Source organism: Papilio polytes, unplaced genomic scaffold (genome assembly GCF_000836215.1).
Source record: "Papilio polytes unplaced genomic scaffold, Ppol_1.0 DF823980.1, whole genome shotgun sequence".
Classification (NCBI taxonomy): domain Eukaryota; kingdom Metazoa; phylum Arthropoda; class Insecta; order Lepidoptera; family Papilionidae; genus Papilio; species Papilio polytes.
This window is the reverse complement of record NW_013525224.1, coordinates 2490307-2509736: the sequence shown is the minus strand read 5'-3', so window position 1 is coordinate 2509736 and position 19430 is coordinate 2490307. Positions and strand designations below refer to the sequence as shown.

The window sequence follows — 19430 nt, the reverse complement described above, 5'->3', positions numbered from 1 at the left end:
ATGTAACTTAATAACTTAACATCCTGCTTATTAGTCACTGATGTAATGAAATCCGTTTGATAAGTTACACACGGTACTCTTTAAATAATAATTTTAAAATACACATAGCTTATTTTAACCTTATCTATTTTTCTGTCCCACTTTTAGAGTCACACTTGAATTTTATGTCCCACTTAATTATAGTTACTGAATGATAACTTTATTGTAAAAAAAAATCTTAATAATAGTCCAGACATAACAGGCGATATAAAACGTTTGAAAGCAACTACTCAAGTGTAGAGCCATTTTATATTTATAGCTATTGTTTTTGTATTATGAACTTTTTCATAACAAAAACATTAAACAGTGTATAAAGTAAAGTTTATTTACTGTAGTTGTCCTCTGCTGAAATCCTGCTGCTATACAAGAATATAAACCTCCTTATATTTTAAAATAAAAAAAACAGACGTATCCATATTATATACAAGTACTAACAGTGGAAACCAACACTTACGTAATAATTATACATGTATGTTGGTGTCAATAATATTCAATCTGATTAATCATTTATTGACAGAAAATAATTCAAAATATTACCATATTCTTATAAAAATATACTTACTATATTATTACAGTTAATAATAAATAAGATGTGTCATTTGTATGTCATCAATACTATTACTAAAGACCGCCAAAGTATATGTCCCGGTTGTCATAAGTGGGTCTAAGTCAATATGTTCTCATTAGAGCCCTAATCTCAATAGTGAAAAGTTACACAGGATCCTTTTCGTACCGTAGCTGTATTAGTTATAACATCTTCTAGGTGTTTTATAATTTCTGACAGAAATCGCTTCAATTGTAAGAATACTTTTACCGGACCACAAAAGCTTGTCACACTATACCTTACATCTAAACGTTTAAAATTAAATGTTAACAACTTTCCATATTTCTGTATCAGCTGAAGAATTGTTTTAGCAGAATATTTATGCAAGTACTTATTACAAATTTTTAAATTGCATTTAATAATGAAATCTAACTACATACGAGTATTTAATCACATATCTTGAAGGGAATAAACCATATACAGAAGACAATTACAAAACTATTTGATAAAAAGCTACAAGTAGAACATAAAATATAACAATGCTTAAATCCAGTATTAAGTACTAATTTTTAGTAATCCAAACAAACCGACCCAGATATAATGAAATAAGATGAGAAGAGAAATATTTCGTTTGGTATTTCATTGTTGTCGCTCCTTTGTTGCGCTGAAATACTTTACATTATTAGGCGTAAAACAATATTTTGTAATAACTGTACACATGGAATGAAGTAAGCGAATTACAGAATATCATAATTTTTATTTGTGACACAAATTACGAAAGGCTCTTCGTGAATCAATCCGTAATTTCCAAATCAATTCTGAGGTGCTTCCGGAAAATCTTTCTTTAACTAATTATTTCTCTTTCGAACTAATGATTTACAATATGTTTGTTTTTGTGTTTGCAAAATTTATTTATCTGTGCAATATCCATTTTACAAATTTTAGTTGGTTATTATTTCGCAAAAGTTTATGAATAGATCTAATTTTGTGTAATAAAATAATAAAAGTAGAGTATTTAATTTAGGTTGAAACACAAGAATCTTCTCTAGCAATTATTAAAATTAACTAAGGTCATTTATTCATTATTTTGAAAAATATACTTTACCATATTAAAGTCGAATATCTATTTCATTTACATATTACGTCAGATTTTATCGAAGCCAATTCATCAACACCTTTCAAGATAGAACCATATAGAAAAAAATAATTTGTTTTAATTGACGTTTCGGGGTCGACTTTTTTAGAAGCTAGGCTGTTACCATTATTTGGTTTTAAAAGATTATATCAAATAGTTCTTTCATAGCTAAGAATAAAACTTACTCTAAAAAACAAAATTTTATTCATTGTTCTCTACCACAGCCTAAAACACTCGACTCGGTTCGACTCGAATTCATTTATTTCGTATATCAAGTATTTCGTAACAATCAAAGCGTGTAACTATTTCTGTTACATTTTGGAGTCACGTTAAAAAACGACGAATTCACCTCACGAAGTTGAATAAGAACATCTTTCTTTTGTTTTGCAGTTACGTACCGCAATTATGGCAGCGATCGTCGAAACTTTAATGATACAAGATTAAGAGAAAAACAAAACCAAAGAATGTGATAGTAGGAATATACGGTAAAAGGGGTATTGTAAAATATTGTATGTTCCTGCAAAATTCATAACTTTTCTCGTAGTGTTTTGTCTTCTACAAATATGCTGACATCACCTCATTTGTACATCCTGTATTTATACAAACTGCAGTAATCCAAGTTATAGTTTGTACATACAAAAATATGTATGAAATTACAAAGGCCCTTTTCGAATTATTGCAAAGTGAGATTGCATAGGACCTGTCCTGTGCAGATCGATTTCACTTGTTCACTTTCTATGCAATGCGAACAAACCAACCAACCATGTCCTATCCAATGTAGTTGGTATTTGCAGTTAAATAATAACATAGATTAACTTAACACACATGATCCATACCTTAACTAAATTAAGCGACATTACCTAAGCAATACTAAGAGTTGAAAAATCATTAAAATAACTATAATTTACATTTAAAATAAAGTCTCGTAACAAAGCGTTAAAATGTAATTTGGTTCAAAATAATGGATTTGTAATCGTAAGGAGTGTTGCCACGGTCCCTGAATTATTTTGACACGATTAGTATTCAATGAAAACCTTTTATAAAATTGACCGATATTATAAGCTTAGAAGGCAAAATATCCAGTGACATTGTAGCATTAAAATGAGGTAATTTAATCGTGTTTAAGAAATTAATTTCAATAACTACTTATGCAAAAAATTCACTAGTTAAAATAGTGAATTTAAATCGATAATTTGAAAATCAATTAATGGAATATAAAGCGAAATTCTTATTTGAATAGTTTACATAACTAATTAGATCTATTTCATACAAAATATAAATATTAACAATATGTAGACATCGAAATTATGCATGAGCTATTTTTAAAAGCCATTATTTCGAAGACTTTAAATACATGTGTTCATTTCTTTATTACATAAACTTGGTATGAAACAAATTATTAATATATTTCTATAACGATATTGTTAGTGACTTGGGCTATAATTAGAGCCAACATCACTTTCGCATGGTCTCCGTCAATTACTACGCATGTTACTACAATTAGGCGAATTTCGAAAACAAACCATAGGTGGATTACACACAGTTTTCGTATTAGAAAATAATACAGATTACCTAGATTAGCCTGTCCCACCATTTGCTCATAGTCAGATAGCTTAAATATGACGTCACTGTCAGATAAGGTAACAAAATCCTACATTTCCATCACATATTTTACACGTTGGATTGTTATCAGACAATTAACAATTTGGTGGGACAGGCCCTTAACGTAATTTATTAAACAGACATATGTAGATACCAGAAATATTGAAATCTTTCAACTTATACGTATGGTCATTATTCAATTACGTTTTATCAAAGTGTTAGCATGTATGAATATTCTACGCTATCTACAACAAGCAGAGCGGTGTTCGATGATCATATTTTTGTTATATTTACGCTTAGATAATAAGTAGGAACTAAAAGTCACCGGATATTCTAATTCTTAATCTTTCTAGCTCGTGTATTTCGAGCATTTACAGTCACCTATTGAATGCACAATATAACATTGTCACGTAACATTTTATAAGCAAAAGTTTTATTTACATGAATGTTTTAAGATGGTTAGAGGATCCATTTATAAAATTACAATAATTTAGCTCGCTTTTACCCAAGGCGTGAATGATTACAGCATGTCTATGAAGTGATTGGCAGAGGACGGTAGACGATACTTACTGTCCATCCAATTCGTAAGAGTCGATACCTCGAGGGCTCGTGTACGATGTCTCTAGCCTACGGCAAGTTACATGGCACGGACCATCTTCAGTAAAAGTGATTTAATTAGGTATTTTTTTACAACATGTTAATAGCACAATGTAAGGATGATTGGCGGGAAAAATATTGATATGCAGTAACATATTGTTTGCTTTTCCATACGAACATTCTTTGCAATTTTACGTATATTATCGAAATTCGAAAAGTCCTTTATGTATAGTTCTTTGTTCTTGAAAAAGTAACAAACGTCTTGTATAGATTAAAACTTGTTAAAGTTAAATTTAAACGTCTAAAGTCTAAATATCGCGAGTGCAATCTAGTATCGTTAAAATAACTTAAGCATTTGAATTGCATCTGTCGTCTAGAATTGGAATCGATCCTGATTGGGAAGTAGACGACTCAAGTTTTTAGGTGTCCATTATTCATTATGCTAATACAATGTAGATCGTCTTTACAGAAACGGATACTAGTAATTATTTTACATACAAATCTTAGGAACTCCTCAGCACACGCCTGATAAAGTAAGTATAGTAAAGATCTCTTTAGAAACACCATAATTGTATATAAAATATTATTCTACGGGTTTATTTTTATTTATTCACGTTTCTAAATGGGTTTATCAAAAGATCTTTTAGAATTCCTACAATTTTTTGACAGTTCTTTCTAACATATCGCTAGTTAATTCTAGTCTTGTTTAATATTCTAGCTAACGGTTGAATTGTTACTCTTAGTGCGATTTGCAACAAATGGTACCAAAACCGGAAGTGAAAATTTCTATTTGTTATTCAATTCCTCAAGAATTAACACACCATAATCAAGGTTCACGCTCGCTCGTTCGAAACAATGGCGAAACGCCCGGCCGACCCTCCACAGAGCTAATCTATCACTCGCTGCACAAATAAATTCACGTTTATGTAATAACAAAATTTTACAAATAATCCTTCTCACGAATATTCTTACATTAATAAAGCCTTATAATTTTATTACAAATTTTCTTGTATGACATAAACAACTTAACCGATGAACGTTACGGTGTAATGTAATATGTTACACGGTGAAGCATGCAGTCAATATGTTACAGTGAAACCGGCGAACAATACGTCGCTCAATAAGAATTTATAACTAACATCGGTCAATAAGTAACTTTACTTTTAACGATATTTTTAATATTTCGTTGTTTATTTATTACAACATTCAGAATTGATATATTGATTTGAATCAGAAAGTAATTTAGCCGTGGGCAATGAAAAATTGGAACTTCAATATGATGTCACAATAAGCCATAAGCGATTACGCGAATACAATCTATATAAACGTTGCATGGATTTACTCTCGTGAAGAGCAAACCAGTTTATTTGGAATGTCGAATGATTGTAGAAAAATGAAACTTATGTATATAGGATGTTCGGTTATTAATTTATATTACCAATATAATCTTAATTAAACAACCAGTTTAAAATGTAAAGTGGGTGGTACTTATTGTAGGTGGTAATAAAATTGTTTTACGAAAACATAACAAATAATTAAAGTGAAACGTTTCCCAAAGTAAAGATTGACTTTGATTACACGTTGAAATGATCACGAAAATACATTTAAATATTTATATTTCTTCCTGATAAAATAATCAGCCTGTATAGTGATCGCATTTATGTAAAGATGCGTATGATTGCTCTTCTCAAGAGTGATACGAATAAAAGTGGCAATTAGTTAAATACTCTCCTTTCACTGAAGCAATCTCAGCACATGCGTTGATGTGGTCAATTACATGTTATGCAATTATTGATGTCTTCACTACTTTATAAAAAATTAGACGGGATTTTTTAAGGAACTGTACTATTAGTAAACATTAAAATAAAAACAGACAGGCGCAAGTGGCTTTTGATTTTATTCATCCAATTTTAATATTTTTTTTATATTATTACCAAAAGTCATAGTAACTGCAAACCTAATGAAATGTTTAATTTCAAATACAAAAAGATAATTTTAATAAGAATGCAATCTGTTCACGTGATCCATGTCTAGACAGTGTCGTAACTTGTGTTATGCTAAACACCACTTCATATATTATTTTATTACTGTCATAACGCCCACTATAAAACATAGATATGCTACAAATCAAGTTTTAGTAATACGTAATTATTGCACTTTTTCCTGTAAAGAATGATGCGAACATTTATTTCGAAATAAAACAAGCTACTTTGATTAATCTTAGATAAACAATAATCAGGGCCTGTTCCACCACTGACTGACAGAAGTTCAGGTAGCTTAAAAATGACGTCACTGTCAGATATTAAGATCACATATGGATTGTTATCAGTCAATTTACAATTTGGTGGCACAGGCCCTTAATGTTTTAATTCGGTTACTTAGAATCATATAAAATAACAGTTATGTCGCTTATATTACACAGTATAGTTTTTTTTTATTTAAATACTAAGGACTAAAATTATTTCTAAAGTTTATCACTTTTGATATCATTAAAGCTTGGTTGAATAAAATACCCAATTTAAATGGTAACATTGCTATTATTTATTGAAATAAAAATACAAACAAATAGAAATAAGAACCTCCTCCTTTTTGAAGTCGTTTAAAAGTAAATAACATGTAACGCTTATATGACTATATCGGTAACAATTAGTATAATTATAAATATTAACATTAACAACAAAAGCATAAGGCTTAGTAACGTATCAATTTATCGTTATGTCAATTTAGTATACGTTTGACTACGACCTGATGTGTATGCATTTTTGTAACCAGATATGGAATTTTCGCTATGTTGTGCAGCAATGTCATTACTTTCTTTAGAGTTACTTTGTGACACGGGTCCTTGTAACTTGTCATATTCATTCGTAGTACTCGTTGGGGAATTTTGATTGTATTTAGTTTGGGAATTCGTTGGATAATAAATGTTTTGACCTGGACTAGAATAAAGAAGGTTGTTATAAAACGGATGATTTAATTGCGGAAGAAGAATTGTAGGCGCTTGGGATAGATATGGCGAGCCTAAAGATAATTGATAATTGGGGAAATTGAAATGTCCGTGAGGGAAAACTGAACTCACTAATTGATTGTTGTGTGGATTAACTTGGTTCGCAGGTTGTGGATAAACTGCTGGCTGGGATGCGTGTAAATTCTGCGGGGAATACCCTGAAGATGGTTGGACAAGAGCTAATTGAATACCGTTAGCTGATTTAGTTGGTACAATTTGATATTTGGCTTGATAACCTGGATTTGGAATGAAGTTTAAAGGGACAAATTGCGATGTTCCTTGATGTGGTGGATTTGCTTGAGGTGAGTTTGAATGAGTCCCTTCGTTTGAAGAAACGGGAGAATAATATTGGCTATTGGCCTGATTTGGATAGAAAGAGTTAGGGACTTGAGCTTGGTAACTTTGACTTGTACTGCTTTGTATATTCGGGTTTTGGGTATAAATGGCATAAGTATAATCGGGCTTCTGTATTCCAGTGGGGATGGTGTTCACTCCCGTCGTCTTCCCAGCGCCTCGCTTCTTATGTTCAATGTCGTCAGTTTCAATACTACAGACTAGTGTAGCAAAAGCAACGACGATCTGTAAAATGTTTTAATCGATTAGTAGAAATAGCTATAATAACAATAATTTAGTAATAAAGTAGAAAAATATGCCTCGAATTGTAGTAAAGAAGGAAATATATCTCCAAATCTTTTGTATATCTATGCATTACGATAGTTTGTTTTAAGTTAAGCATTAAGTATAAAACGTACTTACCAATAGTTGTCTCAAAGCCATTGTTGATTGTACAAATACTACTTAAGTACTGAACTACAGTAACATAATTTTACTACCGGAAAAATCGCGTAAGAAAAGTTGTCAACTCAATGGCGCAAAGAAAAGTGTTCAGAATTATCAAGTTCACGCATTTATATGAACGTTGGCGGACAACTTTCCTCTCATACTTAGTCCAGAGTGCGACCAATAAAGGAAACTTTGACTATTAAAAGGAAGGACCTGACAAGCGCGCACACCCTCCTCTGTAAATAAAAACAAACGATAGGTTATACTCGCTTTCTTTTGTGTTTTTTTCGTGTGTATAGATTTGGAATAATTATGCGTTTGTAATAATGACGTTATAATATGAATTTGTTGCTTGTCAACTTCATTTCACCCCCTGCGAAATGTGACCAAACTTAGTACAAAGACGGATCTATGCCTAGTCCATTTCTCTATAGTCAAGGAAAGGAAATGAACGATAGGTCTTTGTCCTGTATCGTAACAGATCCAGTTCGAGAGAGCCGACTTCCCGGTCGGTTGCGGAAACGCATTGCGTTCATCGATTGCCCCGTGTCCGTTTCCGAGACTTCGTGTGAGAATCGAATTTCACGGCAAAGATATCACAAAAACATCGTTTTCTTTTAGAAAATCACAAAAGTTACTTAAACACAAAATTTGATATATATATTTAAATTGTCAGACAAACGTCTTATCTAAGGATTAGAACAAGAAGTCTTTGAATTTGTTTAAAATTTCAAGGTTTTTATTAGTTGGGCATAGACACTAGTCGATGTGGAATATAAATTCGCACATTTCTCACCAATAGTTCCTATTATACTAGTAAACAAAGATAGCTACCAGTTATTTCTTTGACATTTAGAAGGAAAACCGTTTTAACTGACTAATACAAGGTACAAATAAATAGACATCGCTCTAATTCCATTTATAAGTTTACTAAGAATCCTTATTCAAAAACCTAAATAGTTTCCAAGGCTTAAATGTACCATATAAAGGCTTGCTTAGTAAAGGATAATGATGTAAAAAATAGATGTTTGTGAAGCAACACCCATATACGTGTGTTGGGCGTGTTAAGCATTCGTAAAATAATTTAAGTCTTGTTAAGTAATATCATGTTTACAACTTATAATCAACTAGCTGTTCCCGAGCGGCTGCGTCCGCATGAAATTAGGAAAAATGATCAAGAGCAAATGTCAAAATGAAATGACATTACAAACCTTGGAAATCTTGCTTTTTGATGTTGGCAGCAACTTATGGTCTCTTTCCCACATTAGAGTTTTTATCCAAAATATATACCCTCTAAGTTAAATGTAGGGCTTTTTGATAAAAAAAAGAATTATTAAAAAATATGTTGTAATTGCTGACATTTTAGGCAACAAAAAAGTATGTGTTTACGGTTTATTATAATAGTATAGATAGATAAGGAGAATGGTTAATCATTACCTAAAGTTCATGTTTTAAATGTTCTTCTACGCCAGTTTTGCAAGTATTATGAATTTTAACATGTAATTTAAACTAGATAAAATATTAGTAGTCGTTATTTAGGAGAAAATAATTATATAATGCAAGATGCAATTTTTTTATGTTACGAACCTGCATTTAGCAATATGTTGTCCACAATCTTTCGCATATTACACGTATTCAAATGCCATTAAACATATTAAATGTTAAAAAATACTTATATACTATATACGATTTTAAATAGTCAATGGTATATCTGTAGCTGTAATTAATTTATTAGATTATATTTTACAACGAATTTAACTTATTTTGCACTGCACCATATATTCCTAATTACAACACGATTGCCTGTAGTTCAATAAAATCTGAATTACACATTGTCTTGTTTCTTCAATTCGATTATCACATTGTAATAAAGCAAACTCAGTACAACCAAAGTCAATCGTATATTAGGGATGAGTATACATGATTTTTAAAACTTTATATTTAGCAACATAAACATAAAAAAGAAATTACTACCGGTTAAATCTGATACCAATTAAGAATAATATATCACTTAAAACTAACTTATGAATTACTAGAAAATATTCTCACGAACTAAAAATTGTAGACGCTAACATGAGTGATGTTTTAAATTTAACAATCTGATATGACGGATGAATGATGTATCTGCTTTAAGAAGCCAGTTACGATGATCGGGAGTACTTGTGTTATTTGATGTTACGTATAAAAGCAGATTAGTTAGATAAGAAAGTCATCCTGCAAATGTTTGGTAAATTACCATACTTATCAATCATATTGATGTAGCTACTGATTATGAAAGCTACTGTTTTAAATTTCAGTATTACAAATATGTAATTTACTTTTAATAATTCACTAAAGTTCATTTAGTACAAAAACTTTGTATTTTGATTTTTGGAGTCACTTGAGAACCCAAAACGCTAATTTAGAAACTGTTTACACTAACTTAATTAGTGAACATATCGTGAGAATGTTGTCTTGTAAGAATTTTGTTAGCACATTTGGTAGAAGTAATAATGAAACCTTATGTTATATAGAACAATGTGCTAATAAAGGTAAAAGTATCGAATAAAGACGTATTATGTGAACAGGTATTGTTTAACTGACAACTGACTATACTATGGAACGTCTCATCTAATTTGTGTATAAATATTTCCCTTGACTTTCATTAAATTACGAAAATATTTGAGTTTCTAATAAATATTGTAGCATCATAGAAAAGACATCAACGCGTTAGACTTGTACGATTTTTGTCATTTCATCATATTCCTACTTTTCATACTAATATTATAAATGCGAAAGTTTAGAGGGATGTTGTTAGAGTTTGTAGCCTAAACGGCTAAACAGATTTTGATGAAATTTGGTATATATCCAGAGGATAGTCTGGAAAAACACATAGGCTTGGCACCGCGCAAACTGAGTCCCGGGCGAAAGTTAGTCTTTTATATTTATTTAAGCGCCATCTATTAAATGGATTGAACAACTCAAAATTGTAAAGTTGGATGTTTGGTATATATCTGTTGGAAAAACACTGGTAGATGGCGTAAATCAGTAGTCGTTATTAATTTAAAAACCCAGTATCCTATAAGATTCTTATGACTAGTCGAATGAAACATCACCTTTAAGTCGTTTTATCTTTTACGATGCAGGTGGTCACTATATGTTGATATACATATGTATGAAGTAGAATCAAAATCAAAAGAAAGATAAAATAATATTTTGGTATAAAATGTAATGTCAAGGATTTTATTTTAATTTAATATTTATGCATCTGGATAAATTTATAGAAAGGTTAAAATAGTTAAAAATTATCCAAGACTAACTTAGGTGTTAGGTTTATCATAAACACAAGGAAACTTTCATTCCAATTAAATATTGAATTAATGTCGTGAGGTCGCTGCAAGGAAGTGCGCGTCACTTGTACAACTGGATTTCTTTGCTGGCAATCGATTTCTAAGTCTAGATATACAGAGCCTACTATAATTCTGTCAGTTGTATAGTGGATATAAATTTTCGCAAGAATTTCTCGCAGCAGTGAAATGAACTCATTCTCATAGTTTTAAAGTTATTGCCTTTTTATACTAATTAAAGAACGATGCATAAGAACTTAAAAGAACTAATTACTCATTCATTAAAGATAAATATATTTTTTGTTTTGTATCGAAATAATTTAAATCAGTTATTTATGTAACATTTATTTATTTCTTTATTATTAAACTAGCAGTTCCCGTGCGACTTCACCCGCATAAAATTATCAATTTAAAATGTCAAACTGACATGACATGACAAACCTTGGCAATCTTGTTTCCTTAATGTTGGCAGCAACTTATGGTCTCTATCCCACATTAGGGATTTTATCCAAAATATTTACCCCCTAAGTTTATTGGCGTAAAAATATATAGCCTAAACCGTGACGTAAGTGTAGGGCCTTTTATTAAAAAAAGAATTATTCAAAAATATGCTGTAATTACTGACATCTTAGCCAACAAAGAAGTGTGTGTTTACGCTTTATTATAATAGTATAGATAGGAAGGGTACACCATTTACATGTTCAAGGAACAAAAGCAAAATTAAATATGTTACAGATAATAATACTGCATACTAATATTATAAATGTCAAAATTTAAATGAATGGATGGATGTTTGTTAGAGTCTGTAGCCTAAACGGCTGAACGTGTTTCTTGCTACTCTCTTTTGTTTCTTTTTTTTTTAATTCCACACGGACGGAGTCCCGGGCGAAAGCTAGTAAAATATAAAAGAAGAAGAATATACTGATGACAGGGACTCATAAAATTATTAAGTATGTTGTGTATAAATCAATCATTATTCAAATTATCTCATTTTAATGATAAGAAACACATCGGTGACCGGTAGAAGAACAGGAAACGGTTACATAATCTCACCAGAGAATTCGGAAGTGAACGCAGTTGACTCCCATTCGGTCTACTTAATCTGTCAACCGTGGAGACTACTTTTTTGTTTACATCAAGCTGTTGTGTAACGCTAATCATCTACAGCCTGAAATAATGACATTAATATATTATAGTGTTGTATTTTTTTAAAGAAAAAATAACTTCCTACACTTTCCTTTGTGTGAAATCAAAGATAAAGTCACGTGTTTATTACTTAAGTTTCTGTATCACGTTTCCTCTGTTTGCGGCAACTTTCTTAGATTGCGTAGTGAGGCGTTTGAAAGTGACTCGATACTTCGTATTCCCTTCATACAGGAAATGACCAGAAGTGTTTAAGCTTAAAATAAAAAGGATTTTCAATAATTGTTTAAAACATTTATTTATAACAAAAAACTTAAAGATAATAACAATAATAAATAAGCTATCTTACTTATAACGGTATATGTACAGAAATTCACTGCGTATTCAATGTCAACATCGATTTTAACGGTACAAATGAATTGGTAATCAGTGCAATGTAAAAGCATAATTTATAATTAACGGACTGGGCCACTTATACGTCTAAGAATTCATTCATACCAAAAATAGTTTACAATTTTTTTAACATTAACAACTCCAAGCATTTATCTGTACGGATGCATATAAATAAGTCTAAAGAAAATAACGCTTTCGCTATTTCAATCTTTCCGTCTAGACCGTGGCCCGCAGACTCTCTCGCACATCTAGTTAGCCTATATTTACAGAAAATGCACACTATGTGATTAGCTTTTACGAAACCACTTAATACTTTTCAGAAATTAGTGAATACGAGGCTTAAGTTCTTCGCTGTATTTGATCGTGTTGTAGGAGGTTTCACTGTAAGCTCCATGGCTATCTTTGGGTGGTCCATAGCGAGAGCTCGAGCCACCGAAACTGTATTTGGGTCCAGATGAATAGGAGTTCAGTGCACTGTGTCCGGAAGTTGCCCCACGGTATGAAGGACCACTGCCAAAACTGCCGCTGGGTAAAGAATGCTTCGATGACGTCACGTAGTATTGGGGACTGTTAGATGATGTAGCTTGATGAGAGAAAGAACCAGATGGAATACCGTATGTGGTAGCAGGAGGCGACTCCAAATGTCCACCTGAAGAAAAGGCAGCAATCGATTCCAAAGAACCAAATCCTTCAGACTTGGATGGCAAATATGTAGGTGCGATGAATTTCGACGAGCTTCCGCCAAGATTGCCCAAAGATCCACTGAAGCTAGCGCCATGACCTCCGGAACCGAGGACGAAAGCACCGTGCGAGCCCGAGCCTCCGTGTGAGCCGCCGAATGAAGGTGCACCGTATGATCCAGAAAGGCTTGATAGAGCATGTCCTGAGTCACCCTGAACTGAAGAACCTAAGAATGCGGAAGGTTTGAATGCTTTTCCGGGAGCACCGTATCCGGCTCCTAAGCTAGCATATTGTCCACCTAACACCTGTCCATGATTACCTAATGAATATCCAGACAGTGAATGACCAGCATTGCTGAGAGAAAGCGATCCTGAATCACCAAGGGAATGACCTGCGCTGGGAGCCCCGTATGTTAAAGCAGCTTGGTTGCCATGAGAATCAGCTGGACTGAACAATACTGGACCGGTTGAACTGTAAGAACTGAGGCCCTTAGTGCCAGCGGCATACGACGGCACAGCTTGGGATTGGTCAAGCACAGCAAATTGTTGTTGCGATTTTGGAGATCCAAATGAGTACTGAGGTAACGAGAGTTCCTGACCCCCGTGCGCGCCTAAACTACCCAACTGATAACCTCCTCCTTGTCCACCTTGTTGTAATGTAATCGCTCCTGAATTAAGACCGTGAGAAATTTGGCTCATCAACTGAGACAGATCATTGCCAACTAAAGATCCATGGCTTGATTGGAGGGTAATAGGTGCAAGTTGGATAGGACCGTGACCACTTGATGGTTGGCTTTCCGCCGACAACTGGTATCCTGATCCAGCTCCATGTGCGCCGAAGCTGTAGCTAGGTTTGGCCCCACCAATGCTATAACCAGCTCCAACGCTGATGGCGCTCGCTTCCTCGCTTCCTTGACCGAAAGAGGGCGCTTGATAGCTGTGCGAAGAATGTCCGGCTCCCGGATAACCTGTCAAAGTTTCTCTTTTATCCTTCGGTTCTTCTACTTTTGTCTTTATAGCAAACGATGTTGACACACATAGCAGTGTGATGAATACAACCTGGAACAATAAAAACAAACTAATAAATAAATTATACTTAATTGAGAATTAAACCAATATCACTATAGGAAATAACGTTTAATCTTGGAACAAATTTTCTTTAACTTCCGTTAGTGCAAATCTACCATCGCACAGAGAGCTTAAAACCAGTTTCACACCATAATAAAAATGCGGGCCCGCATGACGCCGTTAAAGATTCAGGCCTGCATTATAAGTTTAATTTCACTTTTACCGCTTTTACTTTAAGTAGAAATAAATCGGCTTTTCTTGACGAGTTATTTATATCTAAATAAATATTGTATAACTAATTTCTAATAAGAGAAATTGTCAATGAAATCTAAAATCGAAGTTATAGCAAAAACAATTTTATCACTTTATAAAATTGATTTATTTTTTACTATCCTAATTATAATCACCACAATGCTTCTTTAATTTTTGTTTATTTATCTACTGTTATCATCACAGAATACACACTCACCGTGAATTTCATTTTGATACGTTTAATTTAGAACGACAGTCACGTTTAAGAAACTAAGTCACTAAACTAATGTTTTTTTCACTTCACAAATGTATCTATTTAAGACACTGATCGAACGGCTGGTCGGTACAGCCGCCGAATTTGTAATGTGATGTCGCTTGTGTTTTCACCGAATTTATAAGACAGCGAACGGCGCGGAGGAACGCTTGAGACTCGGGCGCTTCGGGAGGGTAAAAGTGTATCGGAGGACCCTTTCACTGAACCGGCTGAAAAAATGGGAGCAAGCTATCGGGCTTCCGAGCCCAAGAATGAGGTAACGCAAGGCCGGAAGCGTTGCGTCACAATTCGATCACGGTTTAGTGCGCTTATCAACTCGGATGTCAACCGGACGCTTTGACGAACATCTTGTGTTTGTAGATCAAGTATTTTGCATACAATCTAACTAGTTATCATTGTATGAAATTGTTTATTGTACTATGTTATATTATTGACAATTTAAGTTAGTTATTGACCTACTTTTTTAATGTAAGTGTAAACTACTATAAAGGCATTTACCATAAGCTAATTAACATGCTCAAAACTTTGTTATGTGCTTTTATAATTTTTATTAGGTTGAAATTGAGTAATTGAAACTGCTATTTGAATTTTAAAGTTCAAGACGTTTGTATTTTTTCTTTGTAAACTGTCTAAAAAATCCCAATAACAAATCAACGAGTGAACGCTTGTTGAATTGTTAAATTGTAAATGCACTTTCATTGTATTGATGTGACATCATGACGCGCGCCCTGCAATGTAAAGTAGCCTTTTAAAGGTTTACTGCTCACCAGAAAGACATCTTGTTGACTGTTTGTAACACAATCAAAAATGAATTTGTAAGGAAAACTCTTCCTAAAACAATAACGTGTGCAGTAGTCACGTATTTGTTTAGCCCTTTAAAACAGCATCATCATCATGTATCTAGGGCAAATCATTCAATTTACAACCAATTTAAAACCATACGTGATATGTATTGACAAATAAACAATTCAAAATATAGTGCAATGACCAAATGTCTAGAACATAAAATTTTGTTCGTAGATCGCGTCTATATTTCAAATTATCATTTTCTTTTAGCTGTTCGAATTTCAAATATTGTAACAAAACGTTTGTACATTTTAACGGTTTTACTATTTTGGTATCCAATTCTTAATTCAAATTAACCGTAATCATGCACATACTGTGAAAGTTTCTATATTTTGTGTTTTTTTCTTCCACAATCTAATGTAGGCGCTATTATTCGGCCATCGCTATCGAGTAATTTATTATTACATAAGTTCATTGTCTTCATACTGCCTGCTTTAATAACAATAACCTATTTAGATGTTATAATAACAGTTCTTTGTTCACGTTTAACCTTAATGGCCTATATTATGGTTTTTTTACGTCATTTTTGTTGCATCGTCTAATATTGATACTAATTTCAGCTGCTTTTCCAATGTTTATATAAAAATCTCGTATCACGTTGTATGGGTATGTCAGATATAAATTTAGTAGTTAATAAACCTTTTTTCATCATTATCTGTAGTAATGTTATAAAAAGGGAAAGATTTATATTTTTGTATACATTGAAAAAACTGCAAAACTATTTATTTATTTATTTATTTATTTACACTTTGTACACAAGGAAAACAATCACAAAAAAAAGATACATATTGAGCGTTGGTAGTACAGGCGAGCATAACTCTAATAGAGTTTTCTTACTGCTAACCGTTTCGATACAAATTAGATGTTTAGCAGGTAATGAATGTTGATGTACAAAGTAAAATAAACACTTAAATAATAAGATTAACAAAAGCATACACTATATTAAATTATATTAGCTACTAAAAAGCTATAAAACTACTGGACCGATTGAAAAAAAATCTTTCAACACTGAAAAGCTACGGCATCAATGAGTAATATAGGCTATGTTTTTTATTATTTTTTAATATCACGGGGATGAAGTCGCGAGCAACAGCTAGTATCTATATATTTTTCCATTATACATTTTTTTTAATTTTTGGATTACGTAAAAGATAATATTTCTTTACATTTGTAATTAGCGCAGTAGTGTTAATCGGTTCAAATCGGTAGAATTAAAACTTTTCACCACCAACTGCATGATCGACTGATAATTATCAGAATAAAGAAAAATGAATAAACGACAGAATTACGTAGCTTTAAAGGGTCGTTTTCACTAATAGTTATCTATAAAATTAAAAACAGAAATTATATTACATGTTATCAAATAGTCTGAAACAAGAAGCCACGCACTAATTTGCATTGATTAATTAAGCATGTTTTTGTACTTGATTACAAATCCAGATATGCTGTAACTTTTTACGTACGCGTAATAAGTTACTACTATTCAATTAATAAATAGTCGGTTAAAAAGAAAAATAGCAGTATTGAAATTGTACATTTTTTACAAGACAAGCATTGAAAGTTTGTAAATTATTTTAATTTTTTTTTCTTTAAAGCTTTTCAAATGATGAAATGTTAAGGATTGTCTTCGTCAACTTCGACTAAATCAATGCATGTGACAAATGAGCTATACTGTGAACTTCTGGAGCAACTCTACCTACTGCCGAAAATTAAATGAGGATAAGACATACAAAAAAGAGATATTTCCCTTTTTTGTACATCCCCTCCTTCGCCAAATTTCCCTGCCCTCTTCTTTCCTAATTAGTTAATAGCATTATTACATCGCTCGTGTTTAATTGCACCACGAACAGTTATCTTCTTAAATCTTTGCTGCAGGCTTTTTATTCCTTTTGTGGTTAATACGTTTTTGGCGGTGAACGTAAAAGTGTTTCGTAACTTAATGTTGCTTTTCATAGAATAGTTGTTGTGGTTATCTCATTTTTAGGGGAATATTTTTGACGACTATTGAATAAATAACAGTAATGGTGTGCTCTTCTTTTAGATTTCTAGAAAACGTTTTGCTAGATTCATTATAACTAATAAAAATAGACAAAAACACACTAAATATACCGAATCAGTCATTTGGAACTATTAATATGAGTAAAACAAATTATCGCGCGGTTCAGTTCAATCGTCCGAGAAATTATTACGTCCGAATCACTTTCCGCTTCACCGTACGGTCAAACAATTTATCAATTAACGAACAAAACCAAACAAAACATCGTTCACCGAACGGAAAGTAGAGCGTCAGAGCGTCCTACCTGATTCTCTCCGTATACTGTTACATAAAATGTAACCCTACTACGGTGAAAAGTTATAGGATGTCCGGCCTTATTTGCAATTTTATGGGCTTTTTAAATTGCTCACATAAATCTTAGAGTGAATCACACCCATCAGAGAAAGTAGATAATGCTTAGCAAATACACTAAAATCGTTGATTCATCAAAAATCGATGTTAAATCAAGCAATATTTTACCGACTAGGAGTTGTGTTAATGTGCTTTATCGTAATAATTATGAAATTTTCCTACAAATCTTAATAGCGTATGAAAGTTTGTTACAAATCTTAATTCGTTTGTTGTTTATATTTTTAGGAAGTTACATCTTACTTCTTACTGATATAAATGCGAAATAGGTTTTTGTTAGAAGGTATCTCCGAAAAGGCTAAACGGATCTCGATGAAATTTGCCAAAGATATAGGACATAGTCTAAAAGAACACAGCTACAAAATTATTTAGATTCCGCTAGGATGTAGTCGCGAGCAAACGCTAGTTAAGTATATTATCTACTTTCATATACCGCACAAGAAATACAACTGTGATTATGTGTTACGACGATCATGATTTATGTGTAACTTTAGTTATGAATGTGATCTATGTCGCAATAGTTTGTTGTCATTACAAACGATAAAAATCTTAACAACTCTATGCAACATTAACACCTATGATAAGACAATTACGATACGAGAAAAGGTTTTATTGATGTCTTCCATGTATAAGATGACAGTTCATTTGCAGAAAGTTGTAAATCGGTGGTAACGATGTTCTTTTGTTTTTAAATTGTGTATTAAAAAAGAATACTAAGTAAATAAAGAAGTAGAGTATAGTTGTAGTTGTACCTTTACTTCTCCTTCTGTAAGTATCCTATGAACTTAATAATATCTCAAGAAGAAATAACCAGAAGACTACCCCACTGTGCATTTTAAAATAGAATTATGAAACAAAACTTTCCACACGTTTGCTTTTATCAACAAGTGCCAAAAACAACGAAATAACACCTTTAAGTTCCACGTGACTTGTTTATTTATATTAAATAAATGTTATTTTATATTCATAACCACAATTCGTTTAAGTTTTTATTGTTATTTTTCGTAATACACTAAAACTTAAAATTTAGTTCCGACCTATGTGTTTTTAATTTTTCCCATAAACATAAGAAAAACATTAGAAACTAATAGCGGAGTATGACCACAAAATTCTTTAAAAGTGACTGGCAATTATTAGATAGTATGATATTATAAAGTGAATTAAAAAAGGAATTAGTTAAGTAACACAAACTTAGCCATAACTTATAAATATGCGTTAGATAAGAGGATAGACGGAACATAAGCGACATAATTGTTAGTATATTAAATCCTTATAAGGACGCAGACCTCTAGTATCCCGTTTAATATTTCTTTTTATGAATTTGTTTGTTTTATTTTTGA

General features: G+C 32.2%; 2 protein-coding genes across 2 annotated transcripts; both read right to left on the bottom strand.

The window, feature by feature from the left end:
* Positions 1-6452: 6452 nt before the first annotated feature.
* LOC106101494 lies at positions 6453-7881 on the bottom strand. The gene is made up of 2 exons (XM_013280737.1): positions 7678-7881; positions 6453-7500 (listed from the first exon to the last, which is right to left on the bottom strand). Exons 1-2 carry the CDS (start codon positions 7696-7698, stop codon positions 6631-6633), a joined length of 891 nt encoding a protein of 296 aa, XP_013136191.1. The 5' UTR covers positions 7699-7881; the 3' UTR covers positions 6453-6630.
* A 4571-nt stretch (positions 7882-12452) lies between these two features.
* Positions 12453-14921, bottom strand: LOC106101620 (fibroin heavy chain-like). The gene is made up of 2 exons (XM_013280912.1): positions 14784-14921; positions 12453-14305 (listed from the first exon to the last, which is right to left on the bottom strand). Exons 1-2 carry the CDS (start codon positions 14793-14795, stop codon positions 12890-12892), a joined length of 1428 nt encoding a protein of 475 aa, XP_013136366.1. The 5' UTR covers positions 14796-14921; the 3' UTR covers positions 12453-12889.
* Positions 14922-19430: the final 4509 nt, after the last annotated feature.